We start from the raw sequence: 20071 nt of genomic DNA, 5'->3' as shown, positions 1-20071 counted from the left end.
CAGAAACTCTTTGCACCTCTTTTTTTCAGAATGAAGGGAAGGCAGATGTCCAGTCCTGAAAACCTTGAACTGAGTTGGTAGCAAAATAGCTTTAAGAATTTGTTGTTGTTTAGTCGTTTAGTCGTGTCAGACTCTTGGTGACCCCCTGGACCAGAGCACGCCAGGCACTCCTGTCTTCCACGGCCTCCCGCAGTTTGGTCAAACTCATGTTAGTAGCTTCGAGAACACTTAAATTTAAAGTGGCATGCCACACAATAAGGGGCTCTTAAATTTTAAATCACTCTTAAATCACTCTTAAATTTAAAGTGGCATGCCACACAATAAGAGAATAGAGAACAACAAAATTTTGGTTGCTTATTTCATCAACACAAACCTCTGTATTATTTTGCATTTTCCTATTGTACCTGATATATGCCTTTAATCACTAAGTTATCATTCACTGGTTTGTGATTCTGTCATTCCGCATGCTTCAACAAGGGACCTCTTCTTTTACTTTATTATTATGCCATACAATACAACATAATACATTTAATATATAAAAACTTTAGGAAACTCTTCAGAGCACCTGGGGATATATCCATGACTCGATTTGTATTTACAGGTTAAGCATCCTTGTCCATAGCCTTGCTGTTTAACCAGGATCATCTCAAAGACAATGTCTCTTCGCTGCTTTCAGCAGTTTTTATTATTTGATATGTCACTTTATACTGTTTGGCATTCACATTTTCAGCATACTCTTTTTGTATTTTGCACAGAGATTGAAAAGTTAATATACATGTTTACAAGACTTTACACTTGAAATAACAAATATTCATACCAATTAGGAGCATTTCTGCTATGGGCATTACATTATCAGAGGGACAAAAGGATTTGGTGGCATTCTGTGCAAGTCATTCCCATCTATTATTTCCGCTTAAATGTGCTTAGGATTTTTGCCCTTAGATACAGGTTTTCAATGAAGCTGCTGTAGGAAATGTTTAAAACAGGAATAGCCAATGTGGTGCCTTTCACAAGCTCGTCTTTTGTTTCCCAATCTAATAACAAATTATACATTTTAGATAAAAAAATTTCTTCGTTTTCTATAAGTTCTTTTTCAAATTGTGAGCTTTGGTCCGAAAAACCATTTTTCTTATCTATTTCAAACATTTCATGTAACTGATGATATTGTAGCCAGTCCATAACATGGCTTCTTACACTTTCGAATGATTTCACTTTAAGTTCCCCCTCTGTGAAATGCAGCAATTCCCTGTAAAAACTGACCATTGTCTATCCATATTAACTTTCTTGATTGTAATAGCCTCAATAGGAGATAGCCATAAAGGTGTTTTCCTTTCCAGCAGATTTTTATATTTCTCCCAAACTCTATACAAATTCTTCCTTAGAATATGATTCATAAAACTTTTATGGATTTTTGCCTTCCCATACCAAAGACATGCATGCCAGCCGAATTTTAAATCATGGCCTTCTAAGTCCAGGATGTCCGCATTATCCAGTGTAATCCATTCTGTTAACCAGCGCAAGCAGGCTGCCTCATAATACATTTGCAAATCTGGCAGGGCAAAGCCTTCTCTTTCTTTTATGTCTATCATAATTTTATGTTTAATTCTTGGCTTTGCCAATGTGGTGCCTTTCACATGCTTTGTACTACAACTATGATCTCTGTCCACTGGTCATGCTGTCTGGGACTGATGTGAGCTGTATCCCAAAATTTTAGGATGGTACCCCATTGGCTACCCCTGGTCAAAATAGCATGCCCTCCCCCTTTTAAATGCCTCTTGTAAACAGAATTTTCACAGCTTGTCATTCTTAACTTTTTTTTAAAAACCCCTCAAATAATGATAGCAGGATGTTTTACAAATCATGCCTCTATGCATATTTTAAAATCTAGAATAAAATCCCATTCAGTAGGCATATATAAAGTGACTGTCCCCTATCTGCAGTTCCCAGCCCCTGGCTAAACTGATGTGATGTCAAAAGAGATTTATGAATTTTTCAGATGCTGAGGGGGATGGTTCAGTTGAAAATTAGTCCTGTTGCTATGAAGGAAGCAGAAGCTGGCTGAAAATCTCAGAGTACCTGGGAACCATGTATGATGTTCTCATGGACCACTTTTGACTGTTTCTTCCACTTATGCTAACTATTTCCTGTGGTACAGGCATCCCCCAATTTCACCCATTAGTCCATGTTAAGTGCATGGTGAATCCCATTTATTCTCTGCTCGCTTTCTTCCAACATAAGCCATCAGGGGAAAAATATATTGGTGGGCAGGGAGTCCAGATGAGAGAATATTAATTCTAGAGCTAGATGAAGAGAAAACATCCACCAGCCATGCAATTGACTCAAGTTTGAGCTAGGGATAGCTGTCAAGGAACATTAAACTGCAATTTGCGATTTTTGTAAAGCTCTGTTGGGATAGTTTTCTGGAAATGTGTAGTTTTGTATGAAATAACATTGAGAAGACCATGCCACTTCCATTAGATCTTTCTAATCTTCTGTGTTTGGGCTTTCTGTAACACAGGCTGGACCTTCAATTTTAAAAAAAAATATCTTTCAAAGAGCAAAAAAATAAAATAAATGCATTGATTAAATATACATCTATATACATGCTATGCATAAAATGCCAAGACACATACTTCAGTTGGGCACTAAACTACATTAAATAAAGAAGAAATTCAAGGAGAATGAGCCAATATTTCGTTTTTCTTAAAGTCCTAGAACAAAACCAAAATGCCTTCTAGTCCCAGCCTTCACATTTAGCTATTCTCGCAGGATGTTTGCATTGATAATTGCAAGACAGAATACTGGGTTCGTGTAGCATCCAACTTCTCTCCTCCAAAATTTTGTTGGTGAAGTTTAAAGAAACAAAAAACAAAACACCACTATTGGAACATACCTGCCCACAGTACTTGTAAGATCTGGTATATTACACAAGAAATCATGGTGACAACATCAGATAATGTAAACTTTTGCCAAACAACTGGCATAAATAAAGAGATAATTAGGCTGGCAGTTCAACCCTAAATATTTGTTCTGGGGTATCCATCTGTCTGTTCATGTCAGCGTTGAGTTCCTTTGCCTTCATAATATGGTAGTTTATGCCTTGTGGCACAGCGATCGGTCCTAAGCATTTATTTATTGGGATGCCACGTCAAATAATACTTGTAGTGTGAATCCATTAACATAACAACAAGATGCAAAAGTTGGAAAACAATGCAGCACTGCGGAGGTAAACAAACTCTCATAACTTTAAATGTCAGCATATAGGGGATACACATTCCTGCAGAGGGTGTGCACTGCTTGGTGAATGGAAACGTTTCCTGTGAATCAACTGACACACACACACATTTATATATACACATAATAGGCTAGCATTGGCTGACATCTGCCCATGTGATTCCCCCCCCCTTCCCCAGCACTACTGGCTGAGCAACGGCGATATCAAAGAATATCTATAAATACTGTTAACTCCTAAGGAGGAGGTCAGTTGTATAATGTTGCCCACCCGTCCCACTTGGGTGGAGAAAGCGAAAGATGGGTTTGGGTGGGAACGAAGTCTCCCACAGATCCCAGGCATTGTGTTCTGTGTAGAGGTCAAGAAGGTAGGCTGCTTGAAGAAAGGGATGGAGGAAGTGAGGCAGCAGCCGGGCCCAAAAGGCACGGAACAGATGGCAATAAAAAACTTACACAGCACCTCCAGCTTTTTTAGACTTGCATATTATTGGGCTGTGCAGACTGGGTTTCATTTATTGGTTTTAAATAACCCACCATGGTTTCTGCATTGATCCCCTAATGCGTATAAATTTTGTATCATGTCAAATGTGCCATTTTTCTTGATACTGACAGGATTTGGGGAGGCAGTGAAGTACCTTCCTAAATCCATCCCTCACAGAACTAAAACCCAGTTCAAAACAGCCTGGGCTAAAATAAAGGCACTTGATATTATGCCATTGACGAGTGTTTCTCCCTGTGATTTAAGTGCATGAAACCCCACCAAAAGGCTTCCTTCCATTCAGCTCTTTTAAAAAGCCAGTTAAAGAATCCTTAGCCTGCAGAGTTGACGGACTTCATTTGCAGCAATTCCCATTGTGAAATGACGATTCGTTCTTTTCTGCCAAACCTGGCGAGCCGTTAGTCTGTGGATGCTCGTCCTTCGGTTTCTGTGCATTGCTGCTGCTGGACTTGCTGCGACTCTGATCTGGGGTGGGCTGGATAGGGAGCGACGTGGTGGCGCTGGTCTTCACCAAGCAGCCGCAGACGAGGCGGAAGAAAGCCCGGCGCATTTCTTTGCTCGCCAGAGTGTAGATGACGGGGTTCATGGCTGAATTGAGGACCGCCAAGGCAATGAACCCATGCACTTCATACAAAATGGGGCATTCTTTCACTTTGCAGGCCACATCGACCAGCAACAAGATAAACAGTGGCGACCAGCAAGCAATGAAGACCCCGACCACAATCACAACTGTCCGAAGCAACGCCATGGACCTCTCCGAGTTGTTGTGGTTGGTGACGTTGCGGCTGCTGGACTTCACCAAGATGTAGATCCGGGCGTAGAGGAGGACAATGGCCACCAAGATTGCTATAAAGATGGTGATGCAAAAGGCCACATACCTTTTGGAATAGAGCGGCAAAATGGTGGAACAGTCAGCTAAGTCCGCAACACAATTCCAGCCAAGGATTGGCAAGGCGCCCAGGGAAACTGAGATAAGCCAGCACGTTCCGATGAGCAAAAAGACCCTGTACTTCTTATTGGCATCGTATGGCCTCATTTTGATCATTGTCAAATGCCTCTCGATGGCGATTGCCAATAAGCTGAATGTGGAAGCTCCCAGGGCCACAAACATGCTGCCTTCTCGAATAAACCAAATCTGGGCAGACAAAGTCAGGGTCTTGTTTCCCGACATCAAGATGTTTACTTTGTAAACTATCCCAGCCAGCAGATCACAGAGGGCCAGGTTGCCAATGAAAAAATACATGCGGTTGTGAAACTTGTTGTTTTTCCAGATGGCGATCAGCACCATCAAGTTCTCCAGGATGATGAAGCTGCAGACGATTAGAAGGATAATGGTCGTCAGGCTTTTTTCTTTTCCTCGGATGAGCTTTCCCGTGAAGTTGTAATGGCGGCGGATCAGAGGGTCCATCCCTTCAAATTCTTGAAGAGACGGTTGCGTGCTCACCATATCCATGGCTCAGCTTTGGACTGATCCGCTTTTCAAATCAGGGAAGTTTCGATCCAATTAATTCCCACAAGGGGGAGCCCGCATCACACCTCTTAGAAGATGTCTTCTGTACTGGTCGCATGTCAGCAGCCTGCCGTGCTTCCACCAAAACCTTTAAAACAGCAACAGATGACAACATATTAAATCACCTGATTTCATATTAAAAACAGCAAGCTCATATTTTCTGATAAAATGCAATAGAGAACAGATATATGGGCTCTTGCAGATGTTTAGCTAATGAGATCGGCAGGGCAGATCTAGAAGCTCCCAGATGCTTGGCGCTGCCATCTTCTGCCAAGTTTTTCTCTATCTCCACCCTCCAAATTTAATAACAAGTAAGACCACTGAGTTGCTCCCCCAACCTCACCATATTTTCAAACCATCGTCATCAGCAAATTATGTGCAACCAGAAGGGGAGGCACACACAGTATGATCTAGACAAATGTCTCTCTTTATGGAAGAGAATGGGCCTCTATTTTGGTGGCAGCCCCATAGCTTTTGTCCCTAACTTCATCACAAGCAACAACAAAGTCTTATGTTAAATAGACCAATAACTTCACTTTCCAAATCTCTTCAAATACATTTAAACAAAATGAGGGAGGATGCCTTTTTATTTATATTATTTGTATGCCGCCTCTCATTTCAAAAAAGACTTTGCACTAATGGGACAACTTTGTTGGATACAATCCTGCATCAATAAAACAACAACAGGGTGGGCTATTTTCCAACATGCACAACTGGATGCAAACTCAATCTTCTTTCGTAAAACCTAAGCTAATGAATGCCATGCGCAATGATTTCCTCTGCCTTTCACAAAATATGTTATAAAATCTAAAGGAAACCTTCTTTTGAACATTTTATAATCACGTGGTGTGTCTGTGATATAATAATAATAATGATGATGATGATAATAATAATGATGATGATGATAATAATAATAATAATAATAATAATAATAATAATAATAATAATTTATTATGTATACCCTGCCCATCCAGCTGGGCCACTCTGGGCGGCTCCCAACCATATAAAAACCATATAAATTCAAACCAGTATTGCCTATAAATATCTTTATGAACTATTTCTCAAATCTGCCCATTCAGTCTGTTCCCTAAAACCAAACGTGGCCTCTGGGCCATGAAGGGTATGTAAGGAATGCTTGTCTATTCCAATTCGGAAGCTGCATTCAGAATGGGAGCAGGGAAAGAGTTAGTGGTGTGCATTGAATCCATTCATCCTTCCTGCCTCCTGTGCTGAATTTGGTATTCTGTCTGGGGTAAGGTATGCCTCAGAAATGTACAGTGGTACCTCGGGTTACATACGCTTCAGGTTACAGACTCCGCTAACCCAGAAATAGTACCTTGGGTTAAGAACTTTGCTTCAGGATGAGAACACAAATCGCGCAGCGGCAGCAGTGGGAGGCCCCATTAGCTAAAGTGTTACCTCAGGTTAAGAACAGTTTCAGATTAAGAACGGACCTTCAGAACGAATTAAGTACTTAACCCGAGGTGCCACTGTATTGCTCATCCTTGGTATTGCTGCAACCTTGAAGTTGGCTTCAGAGATGGGAGAACGGCACTCCTTCCTCTTTCATGGAGTTTCTGGCCATAGTAACAGTGCCAGAGGCATGTTTTATTTCAACTGTAGCTGCCCCCACAACAGAACACTGTCCTTTCCATACAGGGGGTGGGGAAAAAAGCCACTTACTTATATAGAAGTTAAATCTGTCCCCTTGTGGCCAAGCTATCAAGAACCAAACCTCTCATTCTTCCGAACTCTGTTTGTCACATTAAGGTGCCCTTTAAATTTTCCTGGAACCCAAAAGGAAGGCATATTTCTCATGGCATTCCTGTAATGTTTAAAGACTGGCAACCGGACAGGCAGGGCAAATCACAGGCATTTTTGTCCATGGAATTAGCATCCGTTCTCATGGCTTCAATTCAGTGGGTACTGATCTCACACTGACCAGCTTTGCATATTTAGCCTTTAAACCAGAGCGGGGAACCTGTGGCCCTCCATATATTATTGGGCTACAGCTCCCATAATTCCTGACCATTGGCCATGATGGCAGGGGCTGATGGGAGTTGGAGTCCTGCAACAAGGGAATGCTATGTGATCATTGATAAAACCTTTTCACCATAGAAAAGGAAAGAATCAACATCCATTGGGAACACATCGCAGAAATATTAGATGTAGAGGGTCCTTTTTAAAAGTCACAGTAATATAAGAATTGCTACATATACCACCAAAAATAATGCTTCTGTCAGCTGGTCTATTATTTTGTTGAGCAGAATTTTTACCACCTTGTTGTTCTGTCAAAAAGAATAATGCAGGGGCTCAAGAATGAATAAGCAACTGAGATTTAATTTGATATAGTGAACAGAGGGTTGGGGTCAGATGAGGGAGATCTCTAAAGCTCACTGGATGACTGTGAGACTGTGTTTCTCAGCCTAACCTACTTATGCACGGTTGAATCTTGAGATCTGTGGACATCTCTCATATACATAATTTCTCCAATCCTCATTTTATCTCCACAGCCACCCTATGAAGTAATTTTCCTTATTTGGCCAACGTGGGTGAAATTTTAAGGCACAGGTGCTCCTCCGGAGACTGACAAATTGTAGACAAATAGGTCCAAGGGCTTTTTGTGGAAGAAGGAAAATCCCTTGGTGGGGGGGGGGCAAGGGATTGTCTCTTGAGTCACACCCACAATGTACATTTGAAGCACTCCTATAACGCGGGTGGCACTGTGGGTTAAACCACAGAGCCTAGGACTTGCCGATCAGAAGGTTGGCGGTTTGAATCCCTGCAATGGGGTGAGCTCCCGTTGTTCAGTCCCTGCTCCTGCCAACCTAGCAGTTCGAAAGCACATCAAAGTGCAAGTAGATAAATAGGTACTGCTCCGGTGGGAAGGTAAACGGCGTTTCTGTTCTGGTTCTCCAGAAGTGGCTTAGTCATGCTGGCCACATGACGCGGAAGCTGTATGCCGGCTCCCTCAGCCAATAAAGCGAGATGAGCATCGCAACCCCAGAGTCGTCCACAACTGGACCTAATGGTCAGTGGTCCCTTTACCTTTACCTATACCATTTTAACAATCATGGCTTCCTGCCAAGAATCCTTGAAATTCTAACTAACTCGTGGATTCTCAACTTAACAAATTCCAGTTCCCAGAGCACTTTGGGAGAAGCCATGTTTGTTTAAAGTTATATCATAGTGTTTTAAAATTTTGTGTGTGTATGTAACCTTGCTCTTCCTTATCTTAAAATAACGAAGAGGTAGGCAGGTAGATGCCAACAAGAACAAGAACAAGGTTTGGTGGCACATAATCTTGCTTGTATGTTTTAAAATCTTTTGCAGGCTTCCTTTCTGGTTTTCATGCCTGTCTTCTGACAAAGGTTTCCAATAAGCCATACGAGAGGATGCTGGGCACAGTATTGCCTGTGGAGATCTGAAGAACTCTGGGTTTTTTGGTTTTCTTAAAGTAGGATTTAAAAAATAATGATCTTATATGAAACTTTTAATGTTTAACAGAAGCCTCCACTGCAGTACTTTAACAAATAAACAAATACAGTGGTACCTCGGATTACAGACGCTTCAGCTTACAGACACTTCAGGTTACAGACTCCGCTAACCCAGAAACAGTACCTCGGGTTAAGAACTTTGCTTCAGGATGAGAGCAGAAATCGCGCAGCGGCGGCAGGAGGATGCACCATTAGCTAAAGTGGTAACTCAGGTTAAGAACAGTTTCAGGTTAAGAACGGACTTCCGGAACGAATTCAGTACTTAACCCGAGGTACCACTGTAAATCAGGCAATATTTTGCGGCGCTCAGTGTGCTATAGAAACACATAGATGTAGGAAAATATAAAGCAGTAAGGTACAAAGTGCAGTGACACAAGACATTGCAGGACCCTTGTCCAACTTGGGGAGGGGGTTATTAACATCACACTTTGACTCAGAATGAGGAAAGATCCCTGAATCACCTTGATCCACCCCGTTATTTGCCCTCCCCACACACAGCTGATGCAAACCAAGAGCTCTTAGAAGGAAAAGTGAGATAAAAAATGGCATAAATAATAAAAGTTACTCATGTACAAAATATTAACTGTGCAGTTCCATGGCAGAATGACCATTCGCCAAAGTCATGCTAAATTATACAGTCCCATTGATAAGCTGGTTCTGTGTCAGGTGAACACAACAGGAGCAAGTCTCACATCTCTCCGATGCCATAATACTCCGCACAGCAGCACAGAAACTTAAACAAATAAAAGACACACGGAACGTTATTTCAGCTTTCCTCTTTTTGTGTGTGGGTGGCCGTAAGCAGAACTCTTCAGACCAGAGAAAAGCAAGCACATCTAAAGTGAAAAAGCAAACATCGTATATATTTTATGTAAGAGTTCTTCGGTGGTGAGTTATTGTGTATAATCTGTCAAGTTCCCATCAGTGGCATCAATGTCTAGGACAGGACTTGGCTTTGGCTATAAATTTATGCTCTGTGTGTGTTCGCTCTGCATAGCTTTGTGACTGCAAATGCAATCTGGAGAACTGTAGCTCACAAAATGCCGTTTCTTAGAAAACACATGCATCTCTTAAGCCGACCGCTATGTGTCTTGGCTTCTATGAAATGTGATTTTGTCATTCTTTTAGAATATAACTCTCACATATGTTATCAGCTGATTTCAATTGCGGTTTTAGCCAAGGTAACGTAAGTCGTAAGTGCTTCCTTTTCATTCTCTTCAGGCTTCTTTCTAATCACTGGCCAGTTCCCAAGGTGTGCCTGGCTGCTGGGACCAGCCCTGAGAGGGAGCCGCAAATCCAGAAAAGTCAAGTTAGATATTATCCAAGACTACTTTAGCACCTGAGACAGAAAAATCACTGTCCCTTGTAGTGAAAAAAATAACATGGGAATAAATTAAGTAGCCAACAATTAGTTGCCCTTTCATGACACTCAGTATTGGCTCCCCACAAAGAATTATGCAAATTGTAGTTTTAAAAAAGGTGCTTAGATTTCTTTAAAGACCCCTGTTCCCCTCACAAATCTACAATTCAGAGTGGCTTAGCAATAAATCTCTCTTCCCAGGGAACTCTGGGAGTCGTAGTTCTCTGAGGGGAACAGGGGACTCCTCTAACAACTTTCAGTGCCATTTACAAACTACAGATCCCAGGATTCTTTGGGGGGAAGCCATGACTGTTTAAAGTGGTAAAAGAGTACAGTGGTACCTCGGGTTAAGTACTTAATTCTTTCCGAAGGTCCATTCTTAACCTGAAACTGTTCTTAACCTGAAGCACCAATTTAGCTAATGGGGCCTCCTGCCGCCGCCGCACGATTTCTGTTCTCATCCTGAAGCAAAGTTCTTAACCTGAGGTACTATTTCTGGGTTAGCGGAGTCTGTAACCTGAAGTGTATGTAACCCAAGGTACCACTGTACTTTAAATGTAAGCTATTTTGGAGGTGTGGCGTTGTTGTTTTTTTACAATGAAGTGGTGTATATATTTTATGAAAATAAAAGCAAACAAACAAATAAAGCAGATTTGTCCTCAAAATCAGCTCCTAGAGGTGATGGCTTCATTTTACCTAATGGTAGGTCTCACTCTGATGGTTGCAGTGACCTAGACGTCCAAAGGTCTTTTCAGAACAAAGCATGACAGTTATATCTTATATTCATAAAGCTCTCAGTGGATTAATCTAGAACAGTTCTGAGGTCCACAACTGTTTAGCCAGGACCTCCTTAGAAGTCGATCAATGTGCAGGCAAACCTTTATCTCACAGCCTGAAATCATTCTTATTTCTTGAATTGCCTTCTAGCTCTTGTGATGTCGAGAGATAAATCTTAAATCCCAGGAACTGATACCAACAACCCTACCTTTCAAGTTATCTGATTTATAGGAGCCTGGGAATTTTTACCATGGCATATAAGATAACAGACTGATGATAAAAATGACATTGAAAAGAAAAACCTGAGCTTATGTTGAAAAGAAATGTCCCAGGAACTAACCCCTTAGCAAGAGGAAGAAAGGGAATTGGTGGTGACTAAAGCTGATCCATAGCTAAAATAAAATGGCTACCGATGTTTGGAAGACTTTAATTCCTCACATAATTTCAAAAGTATAATTGGCATGGTCCAGTTAGGCCAAAACATAACATTATTCGATGTCTTAAGTATTTCCAGTGAAGCTAGAAAGCGGACAAACATCATCATCAGCACACAGCACCATCTGTGGTACTCCAGAACTGAATTTTGGGCAGTCTCAGTAGAGTATGCTTATTTGTTAGCTGTCGGACACCTGCTGGTGAGTCTCGATAGAACTGTGTGGTAAACCAAAATAATGAACAGACAGAGTTTGTGGCGAGGAAGTGGTTTGCTGCTGTTGCCAGGGCAACTCCTCTAGCCGGCAGGAATCCACTGCAATACCCATAAAAGTAATGCATTTCCATTGAAGACTCAGGCCCCTTCCAGACATCCAGCTCATTGAGCATTCATTCTGATTGGTTGCATAAAGCTTACATGGCTGCTAGATTATGCACAGTTCCTGTGGAGCATCCGTTCTGATCTGTTTGCAGAACGGTTATATGACAACGGACATCCATCCTGCATTCAGTGTGCTTTGCTTGCAGGCTCCTTGCATGTCTTCCTGCTTCCTGTTCGTCCTACACTTTTCAATGCATTTCTCCATCACTTTCCAAACCTCAGAAAGTCTGGGGCTTTTTTTGTGGGGGTGGGGGGAGCGTTGTTTGCACTAGGGCGACAGAGCCCTTTAATCCACTTTAAAATACACAAAGCGAAAGTTCCAGTATGCACTTGAATCCCTGCCACAAAATTCAGACAGTCTGAGCTTTCCAAACTGTGTGTCATGACACATTAGTGTGTCGGTTGCAGTGTGTAGGTGTGTCGTGCGAGCCCTCCCCACACTCCTCCCAGGACTGCAAAGGGGTTAGTTTAACCTCTGGTTTGCTGGTAAAACTGAATTACTGTGTTGCAAAATTATGCATGAGGAGGAATGGGGAAGACTCCCTCCCCAGCCTGACTCTTCTAGAGAAGGAGACAGTTCAGAATTACAACAGGGGTTTGAGGGAGGTCACAGCTCAGAGGCAGATGAGGGGGAAAGCTGGGAAATAATGGGGGGAGGGGGAGGAGGAGGGGGAGGAGGAGGAGGAGGAAGAAGAAGAAGCACCAGGGAAGAAGACGAAGACGAAGACGAAGACGAAGACGAAGACGAAGACGAAGACGAAGACGAAGAAGAAGAAGGGGAGAGACAGCTGATTGACTCAGTGCCAGCGTGGTATAGTGGTTAAGAGTGGTGGACTCATAATCTGGGGAACTGGGTTCGCGTCCCCGCTCCTCCACATGCATCTGCTGGGTGACCTTGGGCCAGTCACACTTCTCTGAAGTCTCTCAGCCTCACTCACCTCACAGAGTGTTTGTTGTGGGGGAGGAAGGGAAAGGAGATTGTTAGCCACTTTGAGACTCCTTAGGGTAGTGATAAAGTGGGATATCAAATCCAAACTCTTCAGTGTCTTTAGAAAGCATTCCAGACCCTCCTCTTCCAGAACACGGCAAGCCTTGAAAGTAGGAGAGCAAAGAGCTCAAAGGTAGAGGGCACACTTCAGCATCTGTAGTGATGACGCATGAAGGGAGAGAGGGAGGGGGTGGAGACGTCATTACTCCAAGCGGCTGCATTTCCAAGCCTCTCTCTGTGAATATTGAATAAAAAAGCATTGGTAAGAACTTCTATTGTCTTATTCGTTCCTGGCAACCTGCCAGGGGTGTGGGGATGCTCTGATGCCTGACAGCATGTCTAAGAAGCGTGTCGCCAACATGAAAAGTTTGGGAAGCCGTGCCTTAGACGATGATAGATATGATGACTCTGACAGGCCAATGCATAACTGGTGTCCATTTGAAGCAGTGGCACCAACTCCAGGGAACCTCAAAAAATTTGCTGTGGCCGCTCATCCTCCACCCCCTGCCACTGCCACCACATGCTGCACCCTGCCACTGCCCACCTTACCTCTGGCTCTCCAGTGCCACTGCAGCGACTGGGCCCGGGCCTGCCCCCATTAAAATGGCAATGTCCTTCAACTTTGGTGTCCCTGTCCCCTCAAATATTTTATTGGAGGGGGGCAGCAAAGGGACCTTGGTCCCTAAGAGTTGGCTCTTATGTATGCAAGTAAGGCTCCTTTCCTAGGGATGTGAACCCTCATCTATCTCCCCATGGAGGAACCCTAGGCATGCACATCTAAGGTTGCCATATTTGAAGAGCAAAACAAGAGGACACATTTGCCAACTTCTGCTTTTAACTATGGATCACTATGACGACTCTACCCATGAAAAAGAGGACACATGGCAATCTTTAATAGCCCTCCCACTGCTCTCAGGCTGAGAACTGATCACCCACTGGTCAATGTTTGGTTGGCATCTTTTTCTTTCGACAAATTAAAGGTAAAGGTAAAGGGACCCCTGACCATTAGGTCCAGTCGTGAATGACTCTGGGGTTGTGGTGCTCTTTTTTTTTTTAAGAATATTTTTTATTAACCGACCAATCACATCAAATCAAACCAAATTACATAAATTCCAAATTACACAGCCGAATTTTAAATTTTTGTTGAGGGTACCCATATTTCAAGTTCTGAAGGGATCCAATCAACTTCTTGCTTCTTACTGCTGTTTTAATGTCCACAAATATAACCTTATGATGTTCATAGTACTATCCAGTCCTTTCTTATTATTTTTCCACATCTCTTGTTGTTATTTTCATATATTTTTCTTTTCTCTTTGTGACCTCTGACAGTCTCTGCAAGCTAGTTAGAACAGTTTGTAATCCTGCGTGGTTATTTTTTTTTTTTTATCCAGTAGCCATATCCAGACGTTTTCCATATAACATCACTTCCATACATCAAAACAGTCTTAGCGTCATTAATCTTCACCAATCTTCCTCCTTTCTCAAAACCTCTGAGGAGATTCACTAGGAATGCAGTCTGAAAACCAAGTCCATTCTTACTCCCGGCTATAAATCCTTTGGCAAGATGTTGACTCCGAATTAATTGCTGCGCCATTCCCAAAAGCTCTTATTGCTTCTCGATCTCCATAAAGCATACTTTTGGTTAAAGTTTATCTCCACACAGACCTTAATCATCCTGCTTGGGTCAGTTCAACCGATGGCTCTAATGAGGAGGGGTTCTTGTAAATCACATAGAAGGGAAGTAAAAAAGGTCCCCCCCCCCCATTCAGCCCCGTTGTCAACATACCCCGCCTTTGGTGTATCTTCATCGTAAAATATTCCTGTTTCTCCAGCCCGTCGTCTTTTTTCACAGAGGTCACTTAAATTAGCAGACTTCACTCCCCTTCTTCACTTGAAATATGTGCATTTGCTTCTTTTGTAATTAATTATTCCAAATTGCTGCAACTAGTGTGCGATCAGAGACAGCGTCCAAGAGAGCCGAGGTCCACATGGGGGCATTCTGCCTAGGGCCCTCACCCCTTTCTTTCGAATTAGGGGGTGATTTATGGGCACAGCAGGCAAGGGCAGTGTTCCCCATTTCCTTGGGGCAACAAGGGAGGCTGCCTACTCCCATAACAGCCTCTTAATTACCCCGTGTGGGTCGGAGAGATGGTATTGTCGGCCATCTTCCAATGCGCCCCCTAGTGGCCCCCGACTCTGGGGTTGCGGTGCTCATCTTGTTTTACAGGCTGAAGGAGCCAGCATTGGTCTACAGACAGTTTTTCTGGGTCATGTGGCCAGCATGACTAAGCTGCTTCTGGCGAACCAGAGCAGCGCACGGAAACACCATTTACCTTCCCGCCGGAGTGGTACCTTTTTATCTTCTTGCACTTCATGCTTTTGAACTGCTAGGTTGGCAGGAGCAGGGACCAAGCAACGGGAGCTCACCCTGTCACGGGGATTCGAACTGCCGACCTTCTGATCAGCAAGTCCTAGGCTCTGTGGTTCAGCCAACAGCGCCACCCACATCCCTTTTTCAACAATAATCATACATAAATAAAAATAAAAATGTGTATCCCACCACTGAGCCCATTCCATTGTAACTATCCAACCTCCCAAAATTTCAAACCTCTTGCAATGGTTTGACCCCTTTCCTTTTAACAGTACAAATTCTACAAACACCCTCCATATCTCCTCAAAATCATTTCTCCTGCATATTCCCCATCTTGCCTTAATGGCACATGTTAATTTATCATTAATAGCTATATCCCAGACCTCTTCCATTTTATATTCTGCTTGCCCCTTCCACTTCCTGGCTATAATAATTTGTGCAGATGTCAATAAATTTGTGAGCAAGTCCTTCATTGCCTGTGAACCTTCCACCCCACTGTAAATTGATAATAATGCTACCTCTGGACTTTCAGTCAGCTTTAACCCAGTGATTTCTGCTATCTCCTTAAACACCCTTTGGTTGGCATCTAATGGATGAGGCTAGCCATTGTATTCTTGGAGGTCACTTATACCTCTGATCCCATGGGTACTGGATGACTCTGAACTCCCCCCTTGTTTTATTTAATTAGTTCCCATGAGTAGGCATGATGGAGAAGGAACATGTGTGGGTTATGAACATAACACAGGAAGCTGTGGTCCTGCAGATGTTGTTACACTGCAACCCCATAAGCCCCAACCAGTATGGCTAGCATGACCAGTGGTCAGGGATGATGGGAGGTGTAGGCAACATTTGGAGGGCCACAGACTCCCCACCCCTAACTGAACACAACATTCTCCGGGAACCCAACATTAGTTTTATATATATCTATATATATATATATATATATTAAATTTTCTGTTTTACAATTTAAAGCACTAATTTATACATCCTTAAGCTATCAATGACTTCCCTTCTTCTCTTTCCATGGTTCATTTTACATATCATAAATCCCTGCATATTTTACAGAAACTAAAGCATTCAGTATCCCATTATTACATACATCATAACTTATTTATATTGCTGAATTTATCTTAATGCTGCCAGCGTTTTCAGCTGTACACAATTATTTCCCATATATTCAATAAACATTTTCCAGTCTTCTCTAAACTTATGTTCTTCTTGTTATCTTATTTTATATGTTAAGACTGCAAGTTGTTCATATTCTGTCAACTTAAGTTGCCATTCTTCTTTGGTTGAGACCTCGCTTGTTTTCCATTTTTGGGCCGCAGTAGTAGCATACATAAATAGTCTTTTTTGACACCTGGGAATTTCCCTCTGAATTATCCCCAACAAAAAGGACTCTGGCTTTTTTGGAAAGGTACTTTTAAACATCCCCCCTGATTCATTATATATCATTTCCCAGTACTCTTTACACCACATATGAAAGAATGTTCCCTCAATCTTTTTGCATCTCTAAGAACCCAACATTACTTTTCAGAGGCTCTCCAGAAAGCCATAAAATTACAGAAGGTTATAGAGTTAAACCACACAAATCAATTCCTGCACTGGGATAATACTAGAATGAATGGGTGGGCAGTTGGGAACATGGAAACATAGCTTGATAAATTCAGGTTTCACATCACAGCTGGGTTTTGTGACTGTGAATGTGTCTTGTGCGCACTGGTAATTTGAATCAATATACTTTGCAGGTTTTAGGGCCCAGCCAAAGGGAACCCTTACCAAAATGAAATTGGGGGAGGGAGATGGTTGAGTGCAGTGCTCACTTTCCTCTACAACAATCATGTGAACTGCAGAGAAATTTAAAATGCAGGAGGCTGCATAACAAACGGAAGGGCCCATCATGTCTGTAGCCTAAGTACTTTGGGGTGGTGTTTGGCACATTTGTGGACATTGGCAAGAGAGAGCTCAGATCCTTTCATCCAGCTCTAGTTCCTAAGCCATAGCTAAAATAAGATAGAACACTAATTTGAAAGGACACCCCTTATTTAAGGAGACCGTCTCATACTCTAAAACACCACAATCCCATAACATGTAATGGGCAGCCTTTATTTCCATACTTTACACTCCCAGAGACCATAATGGGTGTTCTCAGTTTCAGATGCCACAGTTCCACCACGAGCTCTTACTTTGGAAATCTTGGCTAGTCTGAGCCTCTAGAAATTGCTTTATTCTTCTCCTCTTGTCCAGATTCCTCAATCCCAACTGTCTCTTATTATCAGGGCCATTTCTTATTACTATTTTGTTAACACACGGAAGTAATCGTGAACTGACCTTTTCCTGGTTGATTTACATACCTCCCCACAAGGAACACCCACAAGTCCCCTATTTTGCACATTAACCTGGAAGTGCAAAAGAGAGACAGGCGTTGGGGCACTTCCTGTAATGTGCACAATGATCCTCTGGACAACTGGGGTGTGGCTCTTTCGTAGAATTATAGAATCACAGAATTGTAGAGTTGGAAGGGACGCAATGTGTCACCTATGATGCAGGAATCACAGCTAATCACACTTTAAATCAGAGCTTTCCAAACTTTTCATGTTGGTGACACACTTCTTAGACATGCATAATTTTGCAACACGGTAATTCAGTTTGAAGAATTGATGCTTTTGAATTATGGTGCTGGAGGAGACTCTTGAGAGTCCCATGGACTGCAAGAAGATCAAACCTATCCATTCTGAAGGAAATCAGCCCTGAGTGCTCACTGGAAAGACAGATCCTGAAGCTGAGACTCCAATACTTTGGCCACCTCATGAGAAGAGAAGACTCCCTGGAAAAGACCCTGATGTTGGGAAAGATGGAGGGCACAAGGAGAAGGGGACGACAGAGGACAAGATGGTTGGATAGTGTTCTTGAAGCTACCAGCATGAGTTTAACCAAACTGCGGGAGGCAGTTGAAGACAGAAGTGCCTGGCGTGCTCTGTCCATGGGGTCACGAAGAGTCGGACACGACTAAACAACAACAAAATTCAGTTTTACTAGCAAACCAGAGGTTAAACTAACCCCTTTCCAGCCCCGGGAGGAGCACGGGGAGCGTTCTTACGACACACCTACACACTGCAGCTGACACACTAATGTGTCGCGACACGCAGTTTGGAAAGCTCTGGTTTAAATGATCCCACAGTGTAAATGATCAATGAGAGCCTTTTCATCTCATGTTCTCTCTTCCTTGCTGTTGTGTTTCCCCAAAAGCCAGCCCCATGATCAGTTCACCCACATGTCTAACCCCCAAGCCACATGGTGAGGGCACTGATCTCTGCCAACGCAAACCGCAGGATGGAGACCAGGGTTGTGTACACACATGCATGTTGAGCCAGCAACATGTACATAAAAAGACCATCAAGAATAGCCAGGGGTGGCCACAGCCACCAAGTGGGACTCATACACCCTTTAGGAGCAAATAATAATCATAGAATCATAGAGCTGAAAGGGACCACACGGGTCATCTAGTCAAAGCCCCTTCGACGCAGGAAACTTTTGCCCAACATGGGGCTCAAATCCACAACCCTGAGATTTAGAGTCTCATGCTCTACCAAACTGGGTGCTACTTTTGCTTCTCGTTGAGGTTCGGCATCCCAACACACAAAAGCTCTGGGCAAACCTCGTCGGGCAAGAACTTGCAGGAAGCCAGTTCTTCCCGCACCCTTTTAAACAGCACGATTCTTCAGCATCCCAAGTAATTTGGAGACCCATCAGTCACTATCCCCATCGCTTTCAGTGGCGAAGTCTCCCAAGACAAACAGAGACACACGCGCGCACACACGCAACTCAACTTTTACGAGTCAAATGAACAAACTGGGCAGAAGCAGCAGAAAGCAGGTGAGGAAAAGTTTTAGACGAGGCCCCTGCTTTCTCTCCCTTTGTGGTTTATTATTATAGCTACAGTATTATCAACGCACCACCACCACCAGTTAAGTCTCCCAGCAGTTGACGATGGTAGAAATCCAGAGGCATCTCCTGTCCCCCGGAAAGCGTTGCAAACTTTTATAGACTCCTGAGGCAAATGGTAATAAAAACCACGCTGCGGGAAAAGGATGGCCAGTCCTTGTCACATCGCAGGAGGGCAATGCTGAGCCGACCATTCCCCCTCCCCTCCAGATCCCTAGGACTCACGACCCCCCCCCCAAAAAAAACCCGATCCCCAACCGGTTCGCACTAATTCGGATGACAGAACACTGACGTGTAAACGGCCCCCCAAGCGTCAGCCGAGAGTCCCCTGGCGTTCCATCCCCAAGCGGGTCACACTAATTCGGATTACAGACCACTGCCGTGTAAACGGCACTCCAAACTTCGCGGAGCCTCCCGCCGTTCCATCCCGCGCGCCTCCGCTCACCTCCCTCCGACGCGGCTCTCTGCCTGGCGCGCCTCATCCTGGGACGTTCGGAGCGCCTTATATACCCGGAGTCCGGCGCTCTTTCCGGCCGATCGTTCCCTTTCCCCCTTCCCGGCTGTTGGCCAGAGCGTGGATCCAATTGATCCCACGGGCGCTGCGCTGTTGGAGAGCCCGCCGTCGGGTGCAAGCGCGGCCAACTTCCCCGGCAGCCTGCGAGGAGATGCTGAAGCTGAAGCTGCTGCTGCTGCTGCCGCCCTCCCGCCCCCTCCTCGGGCTCCTCCCTCGCGAGGTCGCCCCCGCTCCATGTCCTGTTTCACACACCCCATCCCGGCCCTTTCTGCTCCCTGCTGCGCTCCGTCTACATTCCTTCTCCGGCCAGCCTCCCCTCCTCCAACGCGCCTCCCAGGATCGCATCTCGCCCACCCTCTGCTCCCCTGTCTCACCCCCGTCCTCCCGCTCTTGTTTCCCATCCGTGGCAATTCCAGAAGGCTGTCGGACCCGAGGCGCATGGCCTGGGAAGGGAGCCCCCCTTGCATGTCAGCGGGGCTGGGTGAAAAAATGAAAAGTTTCTACCTGGGAGGCTCTCCCAGCTCAGGCAGCAATCCCATGCACACTTAACCAGGGAATTATAGAA

The 20071-nt window shown here is 43.8% G+C and overlaps 1 protein-coding gene across 2 annotated transcripts; it reads right to left on the bottom strand.

Annotated features, from left to right (window-relative positions):
* Window positions 1-458: 458 nt before the first annotated feature.
* S1PR3 (sphingosine-1-phosphate receptor 3) lies at window positions 459-19652 on the bottom strand. Of its 2 annotated transcripts, none has more exons than XM_081880551.1 (2): window positions 19438-19652; window positions 459-5328 (listed from the first exon to the last, which is right to left on the bottom strand). In XM_081880551.1, exon 2 carries the CDS (start codon window positions 5181-5183, stop codon window positions 4065-4067), a length of 1119 nt encoding a protein of 372 aa, XP_081736677.1. In that variant the 5' UTR covers window positions 5184-5328; window positions 19438-19652; the 3' UTR covers window positions 459-4064. The 2 variants fall into 2 exon arrangements, with proteins under 2 accessions (XP_081736677.1, XP_081736678.1); XM_081880552.1 differs by lacking the exon at window positions 19438-19652 and adding an exon at window positions 19367-19381.
* Window positions 19653-20071: the final 419 nt, after the last annotated feature.

This window comes from Podarcis erhardii (genome assembly GCF_964252035.2).
Source record: "Podarcis erhardii genome assembly, chromosome: 11".
Classification (NCBI taxonomy): Eukaryota; Metazoa; Chordata; class Lepidosauria; order Squamata; family Lacertidae; genus Podarcis; species Podarcis erhardii.
Note: the sequence above shows the minus strand (reverse complement) of the source record. Positions and strands in the feature narration are given on the sequence as shown.

Bases quoted from the DNA above. Each gene is read 5' to 3' on its own strand.
- S1PR3 (XM_081880551.1), bottom strand. From the start codon at position 5,183: ATGGATATGGTGAGCACGCAACCGTCTCTTCAAGAATTTGAAGGGATG.